At 43.2% G+C, this 17,549-nt stretch overlaps 1 protein-coding gene across 1 annotated transcript; it reads right to left on the bottom strand.

Moving 5' to 3' along the window:
• Positions 1-2,419: 2,419 nt before the first annotated feature.
• wizb (WIZ zinc finger b) lies at positions 2,420-17,126 on the bottom strand. Its single transcript, XM_088357546.1, has 17 exons — positions 16,851-17,126; positions 16,149-16,336; positions 15,493-15,682; positions 15,236-15,311; positions 14,748-14,887; positions 13,395-14,672; positions 12,910-13,326; positions 12,413-12,793; positions 10,392-10,526; positions 9,158-9,673; positions 8,654-9,082; positions 8,082-8,579; positions 7,483-8,016; positions 7,186-7,397; positions 5,827-6,127; positions 5,390-5,555; positions 2,420-5,289 (listed from the first exon to the last, which is right to left on the bottom strand). Exons 2-17 carry the CDS (start codon positions 16,257-16,259, stop codon positions 4,962-4,964), a joined length of 5,712 nt encoding a protein of 1,903 aa, XP_088213672.1. The 5' UTR covers positions 16,260-16,336; positions 16,851-17,126; the 3' UTR covers positions 2,420-4,961.
• Between the last annotated feature and the right edge of the window lie 423 nt (positions 17,127-17,549).

Here is a 17,549-nt window from a genome sequence, read left to right as displayed (position 1 = left end):
CCTGAAGTTCTAAAAATAAGTTAGCTGCGAAGAGAAACTTTCATGATGGCGGCAATCAGCTTCTAAAAGGAGACTATTCTTAGTCATTTAAAAGGAAACATGTTGTAATTCTTGTAAAACACACATTGTTTATTTCAATAAAGTTGACCTTGAGTGATGCTTGATTCTGTGATTCTCCATTTAAAGCAAGAATAAGCCATGGATTGTCGATTGGTTCAAAATTGGACGTCAAATCTGACCCCATCATGTCAAATATAAAAATCACACGAGGCAGATGTCAGCCCAAAACGAGTGGATTCTTCTTGGGTGGTTTGCTTCGAACTTTTTAAGCAAACAATAGGTTTAATTGGAACGCCCATGTGACAACAGTCCGTTCCCGAGATTTAATCTTCAAGGAATACGAACACTTCCCGTTCGACTTTTTATCCAAATCATCGACTTTGAAGACCCACAGAAGGAAATATGAAGGAAGTTCTGTGTTATAATTAGTGTGAAGGTGAAAAAATATGATAAAAAAAATAATAAAATCATGGCACTATAATATGCAGTGATTTTTGAAAACATTCAATAGTGTAATTTGATGGCCAGTAAGTGTTATGACCTTGCAGAAGCATGATGTGCCCAGAACTTGAGTTGTTTATACATTGAATTTTACGAGCGTTTACTCTGCCAGTGCCAGCACATTTAATGAGTCCTCACATTTCCCTCTGTGAGAGTTCCCATTTAGTGGTTTCACAAACTCAAGAGCACAAATCAGCATTCCGACGACATAGAGGCTTTGGTATTCTTACACTGGAGGATTTTACTTGAAAAGCACGACGCTTTGCTATTTTTGTTCCCAAAGGTGTTTTCATATTGGCGGGTAGATAGAGAAACATCCCGCAGCTGCAGCTGGAGCAGCATGGTTCCACTGATCTCCTCTTTTTAAAGTCCAAAGTAAATATCCAACTGTGAAGGACTTCTTTTCATAAACTTAAATACAGATGTCTGACCGGGAAAACCACAATTTAAAAAAAATCAAATCAAAATCAATGACTTTATATTCAAATGCTATTTTTTTTATTATAGTTTGCCAGACTAAATAAATAAAATGAATTATATCATCATATCATGCTACAACTCTAAACAACACTTTTTAGATGTCCAAGCAAAACAAGCTGGACAAGCAATTTTGACACCCAGCTGTTTTCTTTTCCTGGAATCTTTCAAGTCAAACTTCAGCAATCGCTGACGGAAATAAATCAAGTATATGGATGAAATAAATCAATAAAGCCTCGGGGGAAATCTATGAATGGTTTGGGGAGTCAAACATGCTTTTGTATACAGCTCCTCCATCATTGATGAGAACATAATTGCTTTTTCTAAAGGCACACGCAATAAGAATTGATCTTACAGGAGTATTGCGAGCCTTTGGAGAAAGGCGGATGATGTCATTAGGTATGAGGTAAGTTCATTGAGGTCGCTCTGTCAGGCAGGTTTGTCTCCTCACTAAGCCAGCGAGTAAACAAAAGTAAGCGATCAACTTATTGCATCACATTGTGTTGTATGTTGCAGAAAAGGATTTTACTCAAAATGTAAATTGAACATAAAAAGCAAAAAGAGCAAATGGAATGGAACTCCATGAATCAATCACAATTAAATAGAAAATGAGCACACACCTGACATCACTTCAAGACCTTTCATTCACCCCGAATGAAGTTCCGATAATCCGTTTGTCCTCTCCCAGCATGTTTTTTTTACTTCCAAGGCGAAGTTTGGAGGTACATGTTGTTACATGTATTTAGTAACAGCCAGTTCTTGCTGCGGTTCCTTGCTGTGGGCCACATTGGAAGCCTTCCTGACTTGTTTGCTTCTCATATTTTCAATCATTTTAGAGGGACATCCAGTTCTTGGTAATGTCACTTAAGTGCCGTTGATTCTCCACTGACTGTTTTCTTTGTGTTCATTGAATGACTTGGACTTTTGTTTGTATCTACGACAACACACCTGATTCAAATGCCCAGTTTGGAAATTGGCCAAAAAAAAAAAAAAAAATCCAGATTATATCATTTATTTGTAATTCCCCTCAAAGATTTTTTTTTTTCAATTTAGTCATACATATGTTACATTGGCAGCCTTATTTTTAAAGCGTCTCTAGCACAATCTGGCATTTGGACAGGGGTGTGTAGACTTTTTATATTGTGCATAACCTAATGCCTGCAAAAACAAGATCTCTATTTAAATTACAAAAATAATTTAAAAATTGTGAATATTTTGAAGTATTCTTGGCAGTTGGCATTAGTCTACCTTTTCTAAGAAATAAACCTGGTGTATAATATTCCTGAATTTGCAATTACCATTGAAAATACAATAATATGTCGCCCCCTGGCGTCCAACAGAAACCAAAGTTAGGATGTGCTATGGAAAAGTGAAAAATTCATTGTCTGAAACGGAAATCACATTTATTGTTTTGTTCTGGAGTTGAGTCACCTAAAACTGTACAGAACAATTGTTTTCTCTGTCAAACATCTTTTTGTCTTCTGCTGTCACTGTCATATCTTTTGTCTGTTTGCACACACGCTCTCACACACAAACACACACCTTTTTTTTTTTTTTTAAGGGGAACACTAAGGCTCATACAGTGACGCAAGAGTGCAAAGTAGTCCCATTTAAAAGCTTCTGTGGCTGCTTTGATCCACTGTAAAATAAAAATAAAAATGTTTTCCTTACCCCCAATCACACAGTTTCCTTGCAACATTTCCACCAGCACCAAAAGTTTCTGCGACTAACAGGTTAAAAATTTAGAAATGTTCTAATATTCACTTTGCAGGACTGCAAGTACAGAAAATACACATAGAAATAAAATACATAGAATCAGAGGTTAAAATCAAATCACAATAAAGGAACTAAGATCACTTATTATTATTTTTTTTTCAACTACTTGGCTAATATAGTGAACAAAAAAAATAAAAACCAAACATAACATTTTAGATTTGCTTTTTTTTTTTTTAAGTTCTGAGATCCAAGACTTTTTCTATGTATTCAAAATGGCCCATTACTCTAAAAAAAATCTGTTTAAATCAAAAAATCTCACTGGTTTTCATTAGTGACCAATACTTAAAGAGAAATGGCCGTTTTGTGTATACATAGAAATCCATCTTTGACGTCAGATCCTAAAAAAAAAAATGGAAGCAAAAACCAAAATGTTACATTGCTATTTTTGTTCAGCGTAGAACTGCTAACAGCTCCACTAGTAGTGTCAACAGCTTCTTAAGTACATGAAGTTATATAGTGTGTATCTATGTTCCGTACACAGGGAAGGGGAACGTTTGAAGCAAACAGTCATGTTATACATTGGGCAAAACACTGGAACAAACTTTTTGAAGTGTCAGCCTACTTTTCTAACTCTTTTGCGAACACTCTGAAGAAACGTCGGACGATTTTTCTGTTTGGATTGTGAGAGTCCACCAGAGTCTTGGAATGAAGTTTGCTTTGTGTTCATGTCTGGAATTGTCTCCTGTTAACATGAATCCCATGGTGTCTCACTGCGTCCTTCAAATAAAGAAAGAAGTAGTAGGATGCGGGGTCACCCCTTGTTCAGTCCATTATTCAGTGAGGAGCCTCGGGGAACTTGAATGCTTCCTCCATCATCAGGTCCAATGTAAACAGCTTTTACAGAGGCAAGACAAGGAAGTAAACAGACTCTTTGGCACACCCCAATGCATATACTGATCCTACGTCATACAATCAGTAGGACACATTTTAAGTCACAAAGATGTCCTAACAGTTTTACTTCTGTCTTTTTTTTTTTTTAACTCATTCACTGCCAGTTAAAATGGACGTCTATAGCCGTCAATGGCAGTGAAGGAGTTAAAATCTGTTTGTATATATGTATGTACTGACCGGCAACAATATTATAAATGTGATCTATAGAAAGCCAATATAACTGTGTCAAAGATTATTTTTGATTATTTTTTTTAACCCTAATTGATTGTGGAAGTGGACTGTACCTAATATTGTGGCCGGTCAGTTAAGTACACATACATCGCACTAGTGTAAAAGTGCACAATTTACCAAACAATCCAAAAGTTCTATTTAAGTTTCTATAATGAGCTAGCTTACCACATTCAGGCGCATAATAAATAAATAATTATTTGGGTTATATTAAAAAATAAAATAAAAAGGCAGGAAGAAGATGGTAACACCGGAAATGGAAGCTTAACTTTAAAAACGTGAAACCATGAATATCCTTTTTTTTAAGCCCCCCCAAAATCTAAAGAGGGATGATTTTTAAAAATCTGCACAGCAGCAGTGGTATAACATGGGGGGTAAAACGTTTTGATTGATTAAATGTGTGTCTATAAAAACAAAGGTACGAACAAGTGCTTTATGCTACATTCAAGCAAAATGTATCATTTGGGGTAAATATTAAATTAATTTCCCTTTTTGGGTGTGCTTCCACTTCTTACTCCTTTACAGAAGATACATGAATTAAAATTTCACCCCGATCAAATTATTTTCATAAGTGCTCAGTGTCGATGTCAAAAGTGCCATTTTTTTTTTTAACGCAAAGTGTGTTTAAAGTCTCCATCGCAAGACTGGATTAAGAAATCTCTTTTAGTTTCAGTCATGACCTTTGGGTTGAGACCAATGAGGGGGCAATAAACCCTTTGGCCACCCGATAAATGGGTGGGTGGGGGTACAGCGATGGTCCACGTCAACACCTGGACATTCATTAAAAACAAGGCATAACAATAGTTCATCTCTCCGTGTAACCTTGGCTGCAATCGCCCTTAAGCCAGGAGAGTTACGTTCCCATGGTAACGAGATTTTTTTTGTAACAGTCTAAAAAGCTGCTTCAAAAGGTGCTTGGGGCTCAGAAGGGCTCTTTGGCCTTGGCCAAATGTTGAAAGGAGAGCGACAGATGGACTACAAGAAAGTCAAAAGGCAGGAAAGGAAGAAAAGAAGAAAGAGAGATGAGCTTACACCACCTGGGCAGGGAGGGGGAGAGGAGCCGGGGGGAGCGATTCCTCGGAGATCTTGACTATCTGGTTAGTGGCAAGTTCTGCTGGAGGCTCAGGCGAGTTGGAAGCGATGGAGCGAGTCAGGGTGGGGGTGATGGAGGTCGTTGAGGAGGTGCTGGCGGCCGAAGCCCGGCTGACTGGGGCCGGCTCGTCGGCCGTAACTTCAGCGCAGTCTGCTTTGGATTTAACAGGCTGGCTGTAGTTCATCTTGAGGATGTGTTGCTGGAGATGCCGGATCCAGTCCTCTTGCACCGAAAGCGGACCGTGGAACTCCACCTCGCAGAATCTGACAGAGTGCAAGGATATAAGTGACCTGGGACCAATTAATTATTTCCCCCCCACAAATTGTGGATGTTTAGAATTTTAGTGATAAGTTCTCCACTCACCGGCACTTGAGGGTGTAGAACTTGCCCACCAGTTTGACCAGAGGGTAGGCAGGCGGCTTTGGCACTAAAGCAGGAACTGTGCTTGTGCGTGGGGGCTTGGCGGGGCCGCTGTCCCTCTCAGTTCCCTCCACGCAGGATGGGTGCTTCAGGGGCCGACGTTCAAAAACTGTGAGGAGGGGATGCTAATTAATAAATCGGTCATTATTTTTTATTTTATTTTTTTAAATTTAATTTAATTTTATTTTATTATTTAATTTAATTTAATTTAATTTCTATATTAAAGTAGAGGCTGTATTTTAAATATCTGAGTGCAGGATGCTGTGTTGCTATATATAGACTTGTAAAAAAAAAAAGATCCTAAAAATAAAAGGAGGCTAATTGTGTGATTCATGTTAAAAGACTCATACAATCGAAATAAAACAATTTTTTTTTTTTACCTCTGGGTAGGCGAACGTTGAGTTCACTACGAGCCACCTGTGCTTGAAGCGGAAGGCTACTGACAAGCCGCGACGGGCTGGGACCGCTGCTGATGTGAGGAGCCCGAAAGTTGGGACCCGCTTCGTTCTCTGAAGCCTTGCAGGAGCCCCGGCCTAGCTCACGGCTTAGCGGACGCACCAGGTTCACGGCCAGAGCAGAAGACCATTGGGAGGAGGATGAAGAGGATGAAGAGGAGGCCTTCTGGGAGAAGGGGAAGGTATGATCTGAAGCTGTTGATGCAGGGAGAGGCGAGCTGCTCTTCTGCAAGAGAGGGAGAAAAGTTGGTTTTGTTCCATTATAAATTCAAAGTATGGCTTTTTATCGAATTTGCATCCCCAATAACTGGTTGACGCAGAGGGAAGAGAGGAAGAAAATGATAACCTGACATCTGCAGTGATGCTGAGACTCTACCTGTCTGTCATCATAGCAAACAAAGAGCTCCTCCTATGCTTACAAATGATTTTTCTTTCTGGACAGACTCAATCTTAGAGAGTGAACGGCTTAGTCATCTGGGAGGGGCTGAGTGGAGCAGCTGCAATGGCACATCGAAAGGAGGCAGTCGATGGACCACCGATACCTTCTGAATAGCAATTGTCATAAATATGGATTATCTGTATTTTTTAATTATTCAATGATTTGCTTTCATTTCAGATTACAACGCGACATAATTGAGCTGGGGTGTTCGAAAACTTTTGATGGATATTCATCTACCTGCTCATTTTATTTATTAAATTGAGTTTTCATTGTTCTTGTGACAGCGACAGTAAAATTCTATTTTTATCGGTTATATGTGAAATACTGACTTCAATCTATTCGCTGCACAATGACTTCTCCGATTCTGTATGCACATCACAGTTTGGGCAAAAGGTGTGACAGTGACGCAAATGCGCCAAAAAATAATTGAAGAGGGAAGAAAAACCTCCCCCCCCCAAAAAAAATCAACAGCAAACTATAATTTATGTGAAGATGAAACATAAGCTGCAAGGCAGCCTGGTTGCCATGGTAACTCTGGAGTCAATAGCTCACTTGTGCTGGCATCTGTCTCCTCAGTGATGTTTGCGAGATGTAAAGACACTCAATCTACATTAAAGCTGATGTGTTCCAAGACACACAAAGCCTGTCAAAGCAGCAGCTGAGGCATGTTAGATCTCCAAGCGTTCGACGCCTATTTAGAAACAGAGAGCCGAGAGCGTTCGTCAGATGAGCACTTCTGTGGGTTCGGATCTGAGCAGCTTCGTTTTATCATTTGTCTACTTTTTTTATTTTTTCCAGAACTTGCAATAGATGCTTTTAATAAAGTCTAGAAGCTTTGGTCTTACCCTCTTGGAAGATGGGCGGTTACTCTGCATGTAGCTCCGATGCATTTCCAGAACCTTCTGGGGCCTGCTGTGAATCCATGCGCTCAGTGTCTCGATGGGGGATCCATTAACACACCATTCGGTCACCCCGAACTGCCTGAGGTGGGCTCGTGCGTGACTCGCCAGCGCTTTACGGTTTTCAAAGTAGAAGCCGCACAGCTCACAGCTTGGGTCTGATGATACAAGACAAGGAGAAGAACAGCTCATTGACAAGAAGAACCATCACAAGGAGTTTTTCAAAAAATAAATCTCACGTACCCTTCCGGACATACTTGTCAGGGGAGGCTTTTTTTTTCAAAGGGAAGTCGTGCGGCAGTGGTGAGAAGGTCTTGTTTTGATGAGAAGTATCCATAGCCTCGGATTCTTCGGATTGTTTTCCTAGCGGGGAGATCCTGACAATCTTCGGTAAGGTATCTAACGGCCCCGTGGCGCTCAGACCTTGCTTGGAAAACCTCGACCCAGACGATGACATGCTCAGAGGGGATTTATAGAACTTGGACGACTGGTAGCCAGAGATAAACAAACCCCCGGAACTTTTGGTTGCGTTGGCCCATGAGGGACTTTTGGCACCATCCTTCTTCTCTCCCTCGGATTGAGGAGACACATTTAACCCTCTCTTGTGCATAATCACCCTTAAGGTGTCAATGGGGGATCCGTTGACCGTCCACTCCGTAATGCCCATTTGGCGTAGATGGGACCGAGCGTGGCTCGAGAGACCTTTTCGGTTCTCGAAATACTCCCCGCAGAACTCGCAGCGAATATCTCTTGTAGGTTCCACCTCACGAGACATAGCTGTGGTGAGAGAGACAGATCCTGCGTCATCAATGACGAGTATTCTCGTAGATGATCAAACTTACCCAAGTTGAGAGGGAAAGCACTGTCAGAGATGCGCCAGCTGGAGTGGAGATTATCTCCAGAAGGACCTCCACTACTCCCCATGGCTTCAGGAGATGTGACCTCAAGCTGCACCGGTTCAGGCTTCAGCTTGAGGATCAGTCCGCTTGATGACATGGCTGGAGTTGAATTCAACTTTGAACCCGATTGCCGGGAAGGACTGGAGGAAGACGTGAAGGGTAGTCGTCCAAGGACGGCAGATGGTGAGGAACAGGTGGAGAGAGGGGAACGAGGAGGGCCGGGAGAGGACGGAGGGGGAGTTTTGTGAGATTTTAAAGGACGGGCGCAAGGTAAGCCACGTTTGGAGATGATTTCCATCAGCGTGTCGATCGGGGAACCGTTGACCGACCACTCGGTGATCCCCATTTGGCGTAAGTGGGAGCGAGCGTGGCTGGACAGTCCCTTACGGTTCTCGAAATATTCCCCGCAGAACTCACAGCCTATTTCCTTTGTAGGTTCACCTGGTCAATTAGAAAAGGAAATTGAAAATCGCATCGTTTTATATTGTCGATTAATCCAATGATATTAAACTCACTCTGTGGGAGACTCATGATCTCGCCAGTGCTGAGGCGGAAGACCTGCATGGAAGATGATTTGAGACGCTTGGCAGGCGGGCCGAAGGATGAGGGAGAGGTAGCTTTGGAGGTCGACCCGCCTCCGGCTGTTGTCACCTTATACAGTAGGGATGGAGAGGAGGAAGGGAGCATTGCCTTCTTTGGGGAGGACAGCGTGCTAGGAATACTCCGGGATTCAGTGTCAAGCTGGAATTCACCGGCTTTGTGCTTGAAGTCATCCGAGTCCATGAGCTGATTGAGGAGGGCGATCGGAGAACCTTTGGATTCCGAGTACTCCACCCCGAAGTGCCGCAGGTGAGCCCGGGCATGGCTGGACAAACCTTTGCGAGTCTCAAACCAGGCACCGCACAGCTGACAAACGATGTCTTTGCTCGGCTCCATTTCGAGGGCTGCGTATTTACAACGATATTTTTAATCCAATGCCGAAAAAGAAACAACATATGAAGGACAGTCAAGACACTTACTGAGGTTGAGAGGAGCGTCGTTTTCATGCGGAGCCCAGATTGGTTTGGATGGTGAGACGGTGGCAGATGTTAAGAGGTTAGACGTCAAGGTTTTCATCCCGCCCGTTTTGTGCTCCGTCAAGCGTAAAGGGGAAGAAACCGGCAGTAAAGAGGAAATAGGGACTTTCCTCACAACTGAAGTTGGAGAACTCCCGTGAGCTAAAATCGGAGAGCCACCAGGAGAAGGAGTAGGTGTTGAACGGGAAGGGGATGACATCGCTTTAACTGCTTTGGTTAAAACGGAAAGGGCTATGGGTTTCTCGTCCGAGTCTTCTCCGTCCTCCGGGTTCTCCGAGTCGAACAGAGAGGAACTCTTGGTTGAATGGGGATCCAGGTCAAGTGAGTTCATCTGGCTGTCCTTGGAGGTTTGGTGGTGGAGGAGGTCGATGGATTCTTGCAGGTGTGAGCTAGCATGGTTGGACATCTCGCGACTGTTCTCAAATTGAGCGCCGCACAAGTCACACTTCAAGTCATGAACTGGAAGAAGAAAAAAAAGGGGAAATTCCATGAATTATGAAATGTTATAGCTTTTGTTGGGTATGCTAGAACAATGAATGAGGAAAGATTTACCGAGGTGTCACTCGAACATATTTTACACGTCAAGCAATCAAAACATTTCCAGTTTGACCACCTGGAGAATGCAAACCGTAAAACAGCAAAAGCCCCAAATAGACAAGCAAGATGTTTTTTTTTTTTTTTTTACAAACTGTTAATCCAGTTTCATTTCATGCTAAAAATGAAGGACCAGTAGAACCACCACAGAAGAAGCAAATAACTCATTTCGTTTTGTTTCACTGCATGATTTAAAAGAATTAATGAGACTTGAAATTGACCATGATTTAAAAAAAAGACCTTGACAAAGTATAAACTACAAATGGATTTAACTATGACGAAGTAGCAGTAACAGTAAACTGCTGAAAGATGACCTTATCTCTAAACTAAACAGAACAGTGATTCGTTTCCCGAAAAGAATTTTTAAAATGGCATGTCGTTGCGTCAATCGTCCGATGGAAGAGTGCCAAAAAGTGATGTAGTATGGAATTTTTTTTTTTTTTAAATATAATCTCTGATTGAAAATTTACAAGACAAATTAAGGTCCCCTTTGACTTTATTTACCAATTTATACATTTTTTTAATTATTATATCAAAGGCAAATGCAGCTTTTATAAAAATGAAAAAGAAATTTCTCTACCACCTTTGGTGTCTTCATCTTCTCCTGCAAAGAGGCAATCCTCATCTCCGCTCTGCAGGCGTGTTTTCTTCGGGCTGGAGCTGAGGCCATCGACAGCCAGGTGCTCGGGCTCAACCTCTTCTTCACCCTCACCGTCACCTACGATATAACACATTCTAGAAATCCAACTTTGAAATAATGAGAAGGAAAATAATCCCAGTTGCATTCAGGGGGGGCAACCTCAGATTTTATTTCCGCTGCATGTTGTCTTTGTTGTTATTAAATAAATGATAAAAGTGAATAAGAACTACATGAGATGTTATTCGACTGATGTTGTGTTTAAGCCCCGATAGGGACCGAATAAATCCAGATAAAAAGTCATCATCTGAAAGCGAAGACAATACATTAATTCAAGAAGGTCTCTTTGTGTGTCAAGTGCACTCATGACACCGCGGGAAGAAACCAAAGCACAACCTTGGCAGCAGGAAAATGACCTCAGGCTTTAGAATAGCACCACGCTGATTTATATATTCAAATGACAAGAAGAATCTGTGCAAAAAAAAAAAAAGCTGATGTCTCAAATGGAGGCAGTCTGCTGCAGTTTTGCGTTTTCTGCGACAAATGGGTGAATCAAAAGTGACGTGGAGACAGACAAAGCTTTTTGTCTGGTGGGCGGGCCCCCCTCATCTCTTGACTGTAATGGAGCAGCGATGTGACACCTCCGGGGGGTGCAGACGAACAGCGCCAATGAACTCATTATCTTCCAGCATGGAGCATAGTACACCTCTCCGCTCCACTTTTGGAATCCACCCCCCCCGTAAATAAAGTTCCATCGGGATCGTGGTGTGAGTTGGGTTCAAATAAGTGCACGAAGTTAGCATCCGAGATACATGATGCTTCCCATGCAATGGAATCACAGCACATCCCTCTTAAGAAAATCAAAGCGAAGTAAAATGGCGAAGATTGGGCAACCGGAGGTAATTTTAGGGATGATCGAAATAGACCGACTCGTAGAACTGCAAATAACCACCTATCAGCGATTATCATGCGACCTACACCCCGATTTTAGTCATCGGTGGTGATCTGCTTAACGCGCTTTGACGTGCGCGTTACCTGCGAGACGGACGCGCATTTTTTTGACACTTTTAATGGCTCTTGTCCACCCCGACAATGGGACTCGGGGATGCGGCTCGAGACGCGCGGGTGCATCGCCGCCGTGGGAACCGAGAGCACGCGGAGTCGACACCGAGCGCTACTCACCGGTCCGCGACTGCAGCGCATCGGAGCCAGACAGTTTTTCCGCTATTGTTTGGGTCTGCGGGGAGGTGGAAGCAGCCATTTTGCCCCCATATGCACCGCTGAGCTAAGGCGTGACCAATCGAGAGGAGGCGGAGGTTGGGATGAACGGAACGCACCGAGAGGAGTGCCACATCTACGGGCATCGGGGAGACTTTCTCACCACACTTCTTCCAGCCTCCCTCTCTCTCCTCGTGCACTTTTTGTCACACGCGCGCGCGCGCAGGGTGACACCCGGGGTCAGACACCTCTGTTTTGATTCAGCATTAAAAGTGACAGGTGAAGCCCATGCGTGCTTCTGAGGTCACATTTCCCACAGCTTCATCCAGACCTCATTAAAATCCTTCCATGACACATGTCAGACAACAAGACTTTTTGGCCCACAAATAAATGACAAAAACTTAATGACTACCTTTTCATATGACATTTTTTTGTGTGACTAAGGTTAATCATTTCAATTCAACTGAAAAAAAAAAATACTAGACACCATGGAAACCACTGAACCCTGCCATCATCAAGTGGGGGAAAAAATAGCACAAAAGTGACATGACCAAGAACTGGTTGTCCTTTCACAATTGATGAATAGACTGGAGGAAAAAAAAAAAAAACTACTCAGCTTGGCTGCCAAGAGGCCAATAACAAAGATAAAGGGACTGCGGAAATTAGAACATGAGGTGTGACGACTTTCACCCGATGTTGACATCAGCTACGCTAACATGCATATTTTGGGACTGACAAAAAGACAATACCTTTTTGTACACCATCCTCTTCATTCAAATTCTCAGGAGATCCAGATGACAGAAAAACAGGAGAAGCATCATCTATCCTCCTCTCGCTCGTCTCCTCTTCCATCTTAACCTCAATGATCCCATCCTCTTCCTCCTCCTCTTCTTCTTCATCCTCTTCCAGAACAGAGCTCCGCGGGGGAGCTGTGGGGATTACAAGGTCCGGTCTGCTGGAGAACAATTTTCTCAGGATGTGGATGGGTGAGATGGTAACATCCCAGTTAGTGATGCCAAAATCTCTGAGGTGCGCCCGGGCATGGCTAGACAGGCCGGCGCGAGTGTCAAAGCCGGCGCTGCAGAACTCGCAGTGCATCACGCTGAAAGTGGATGGATCAAAGTTGGCCACTGTGGAGAAGAAAAAAAAGAAGTGGAGTAGTAGTAGTGAAACCACTTCCTGTTACCAGCAGTATTAAATCACTGAAATAACATTTAAAAAAAATAATCACGAATAAGTGGCTGACCTTTTTTCTTTTTCTTCTGATAGGAAAATCGCTTCTCAATTGCATTGACCTCCTCTGGAGATATAAAATGGCGCACATTGTAGCTGACGCCAACCCGGTTCAGATGGCCCCTCACATGATTGGCCAGGCCGATGCCGTTATGGAATCGATCGGGGCAGTAAGGGCATTTCCTCTCGACATTTTTCAGAGCATCCGACATCTCATCGAGGTCATCTTCTACTTCATCCAAGATGTCCCCGGACAGGTAATGCCGCATGGGTTCGTCATCAACGTCGGCGTCATCGCTGTCGATTTCTATGAGGTGCTTGCTTTTTTTAAAAACAAAAACATTTCCGCTAATCTCCTCCTCTTGCTCATCGTTTTCCTTCAAACTAATCTGGGGCGAAATTGAAACACGTAGTCGATCTGGACTCTCGTCTGCATAAAAAAAGAGAAACAGTTTAGACTTTCAAAATGTCTCTTCAGGTGACTTTTTGGAGTCTCACCTGGATCCGATTCTTTCACGACAACCTTCTCAGGGTCAATCTCTGGGCTTTCGTCCTCATTTGGTCTGGACCCAAATTTTGCTCTCCTACTGAACCTCCTGTTCTTATTACATCTGAGGGTTGCTGTGACATCATTCTCAGAGGCCTCGAGTCCTTGATGGACTTTGGTTGGACATGAGTTGGGCGGGGATAAAGAGTCAGAGCAGTTGGAATCCAATACATGCTCAAGAGACTCAGAATCAACCTGTGTCCTACAAATGGAGTCTGGTCCAGAGTGGACCTGTTTCCTCTGTCTTTTTGTCAGAGGAGATGAACATGATGGGGAATCAGAAGAAGAGCTGGACTTAAAAACAACAGTAGATTTTTTTCTCATGTGTGTCTTGGTGTGATTAGCAAGTGCCTGGGAGGTTCTTGTGCTGAAGTTACATTGGGTGCAAACAAAACGCCGGCGGTACAAAACAGCCCGGGGCTGGAATGTGGTTCCAAAAGAACCTGTAGGACTTTGAGGAGTGTTTGATTCAAGAGCCACGTGACCCTCATCGGATGGTGATATCGGAGCCTGGTATGGACAAGTGTCTGACACCTTGCCAGGAGTAGGAAGCGGACTTTCGTGCTTTACAACTTTAACGTCAGTTTTTTTTTTGGCCTTCTCAAGTTCATTCAGTTTGTCGATTTCTGTGGTGATCTTGACGCGGGATTCCTGGTGTCTCCTTTGGTGATCGGCTAGTGCGAGAGAATCAGGTAAGTCCCATCCGCATTCGCTACACTGATAACACCGGGAAGCTTCTTCACCTGTTTGACGGTGCTCGATCATGTGTTCCTTGAGATGGACCTGTTTGTTGAAATATATGCTACATTCCACACAGGTGAAAATATCCGTACCCTGCTCATCTACTTTTTCTTCTCCATCTCTGATCATGGTTGGATCTTCTACTAATTCATTCCCAAAATCATCAAAATGCGACGCCTTTGCCAATTCGGTATTTATTGATCTTTGAGGGCTCCCGCCTCGTGGAGATGTTTGTAGTAAGGTTCCGGTGAAGGCCCCGAGTTGGACTCCCTTCTTCCTGCACCTTTGGAAGTGTGTAGAGTGAGGCCAGGAGGCAGGAGGGAGACTCTCAAGGTCAGACTCTCCCGTGAAGGTGTACACGTCAAGCTCCTTAGGATGGTTTCCCTCTTCCTTTCCTTCGTCCGTATCCTTCTCCGACAGGCAAGCATCATTTGGTTTTATTTCGCAGAGGCCGACCTCAGATATGTTACAGTCACGGCTACCTCGTACTGTGAAGCAAAAGTTATGAATGGAAAAAAGAGAAGTGTGATAAACAGATTTCGTTCAGCCATGTGGGTACTTACAGAGTGTTGGGCCAAGCTGAGATGGATTTGGTTCTTCTCCTTTTGTGCTTTCTTTACTTTCCTGCCCAGAGACAGACAGACTAGCCTCATGCTCCAATTGCTGCAGTTCTCCAGGTTCTTTGTCATCCTCACAATCGACCCTGGACAGCACCCAAAAGAAAAAAATAGTATGCATAAATGTATAAAGATATTTTATTAAAAAAAGTGTGTGAACCACTATACTAGAAATGACACAAACTATAATTATGGTAAAATGGTGGTTTATGGAGGATGAGACATTTTCCACACATGAACTGGCAACCAAAGTCCAGACCTGAACCCCCACTGACTAAAATGATTTACAAAGAGGTCCATCCCAACTTTTCAGTCGATACAAGATCATGACTGAGAGTGAATGCATTTTGCAAAATCTTTGTGTATATTAAAAAAGAAAAAAAAAAAAAGACTTCTGTGTATGTTATAGTACACCACAGTACCACCTTCCTCACCTGGATCCAGAGGAAGGAGATCCTGGGCTGTGAGCAGCCAGACCATGAGGGTTAGAAAAATGCTGCAGCTCCTCCTCTGACATATAACAGCACACACAAACCACAGAACAGTCAAAACTACATTTGTCTTATAAGAGAGCGAGAACTGAGATGAGAGACTTTAGACTAGGAGCAGACTGAGTCACATTTAAAACGACAATGATAATGGTTGGATTTGCTTGGCTTGACTACAACGATATGGAAAAGTCATGCGTTACCTTCAAGTGTTTCTTTCTCCGAGTCGGAGTCCCAGCTCGGAGAGGAAGGAAAAGCGGAGGACTTAAATCTCTTCACTGGGTCTGCACTGTGCTCGGAGACTTCGGTCTTCTCTGGACCCTCATCTCCATTGTGACCTTGTGAGCCTTTAGCAGACGTTGGTTTGTCGCTCACATCGGAAGAACATGAGGACTAGTTGGAAGAATAAAAGAAAAAAAATGTCACAGTATCATTTGGCATTGTTTTTCTTTTTGTATTCAGAATCCAAAATGGATGGATTACAAAACAAAACTAATATGTATAAGTGAGCATGTTATTTGTGCAGAGAGGCCTTGAGTTTTTTATTTAACCAGCCCAACAAGTGTGACTGGACACTGGGGCACAAATGATTGTGCTTTACAAGTTCTGCCTAGCAACCAAGAAATATGCGGTCCGACAGGGGAAAAATAATCCAAGCAATTCTCTTGATCAAAAGCATTCACCAAGACTACCTTTCTTGTTTTGATAATCTTCCACTATTGTAAATGGAAACAGGTTTGTAGCCAGGGCAGAATTTGAACCTGAGGCGTATTCATCCATTAAATTTCTGTCGCACTTGTTATCTGGGCGCCATTTTTGACAATTCAGTCATTGTTGCAGACTGACAAGAAGTTTTTACCTGCTGTAAGGTGCAATTAAGAAAGGCTGAGGTGACAGGGTTTTGTGCAGAGTTCAAAGGTGGGGGCACATAGCTGGTCCCTGGGGTCAGGGTTTGCCCTTCAGGTTCCATCGTCCCCCCACCCCAGAGAACAGAATGGAGTCCCACTGTTGACCAAACTGCCTACATTGTGCACTCCTCCTTGTCTTCTGCAAAGAGGAAGGGGAAAAAAAAAAGGTGCTAAGTTACAGTTTGCTCTTTCATACATTGCTCAACACCGATTGCATTCACTTGCATGACAAAAGTGCAGTTGGTGTGTGTTCAAAGCAGCTTTGTGTGACAATGCAAACGATTGCAGCGTTGCAGAATGTTCATGTTTTAGCTGCCCCCCCCCCCCCCCCCCCCAAGCAGCAGCTGTATAGGCCTGTCTGACCCATTTTCACAACACGTCTGCTTTTTTAAAAACGAGGCAGGGTGGCCGAATGGTTACATAAAGGTGTGGCGTTTATTCCCAGGCCCACGTCCTTTCTGTCCCTTTAGAGTCAGTAAGAAAATAGCCCAGACGTCAAAAGGTGCAGCGGCTTGCGTTAGCCCCCAGTAAGTACGTGGCCGGTGTTGTTGATCGGTCGTTGACAGGTCAATCCAAGAACCACGATGCATTGCACGGTGCTTTTTAAAATCGGAAACATTCATCGGCTACGATTTCACCCGGAAAATACTCACTGATATCGGCCTGGTTTGCTGATCCAGGGGAAGGAGTCGCAGCCTAAGCGCCGCTCGTCATAGTTGAAGACCGAGCAAGAAGCTTGACAACCCCGGAGACGATGCACGCTACAAGCCTCTGGCTGCTAACATGCACGAATTGAAGTGTCACTCGAAAGTGTTTCGGGGATGTTTTGCATGGCTACCTGGCAGCCACCAGGCACTGGACTCCATGTTATTATTTGCAGGCGCGCCACGGCGGTGGTGGTGGCGGCGCGTACGTAACATCAACTGGGAGGTGACGAGAAGAAGTTGGGGTCGCCCCTCCAGCAGCAAGTTTATTGACTTTCACTGGAAAAGGTTTTTCTCGTTCCTTCCATGCACGAAAATTAGTTATAGATGCGTATTTCCTATATTTACCCCTTTATTAAAATAAAAATATCATGTGTAATAATAGTGTTTTGATGTGTGTAGTATGGTAGTTTGTATACTGAAGTGGATTATTTAACAAACTTAATTGATATTGAAGGTCAGAAAAATCAAAATTTTTGTAATTGTATGTTATTAATTTTCAGTAGCATTGGTTGTGCTTGCTTTACCGCTATTGCAAAATGACTCGCTTGTATTTTACTCATTGCAAATCTAATAGCAGGTGTCTACAGATTTGAATATTGACATCATAATTAATTTCGCTAAATACTGGAACGCAATGAATGTAAT

The sequence above is a fragment of the Syngnathus floridae genome, chromosome 17 (assembly GCF_059516105.1).
Source record: "Syngnathus floridae isolate MCC-2025c chromosome 17, RoL_Sflo_1.0, whole genome shotgun sequence".
Classification (NCBI taxonomy): domain Eukaryota; kingdom Metazoa; phylum Chordata; class Actinopteri; order Syngnathiformes; family Syngnathidae; genus Syngnathus; species Syngnathus floridae.
This window is presented reverse-complemented; position numbering and strand designations above follow the sequence as displayed.

Coding starts and splice junctions, on each gene's coding strand:
- wizb (XM_088357546.1), bottom strand. CDS start 16,259: ATGGAACCTGAAGGGCAAACCCTGACCCCAGGGACCAGCTATGTGCCC. Junction 13,327..13,394: donor CGTGAAAGAATCGGATCCAG/GTGAGACTCCAA, acceptor TTTTTTATGCAG/ACGAGAGTCCAGATCGACTA. Junction 6,128..7,185: donor ACCGCCCATCTTCCAAGAGG/GTAAGACCAAAG, acceptor CCTCTCTTGCAG/AAGAGCAGCTCGCCTCTCCC.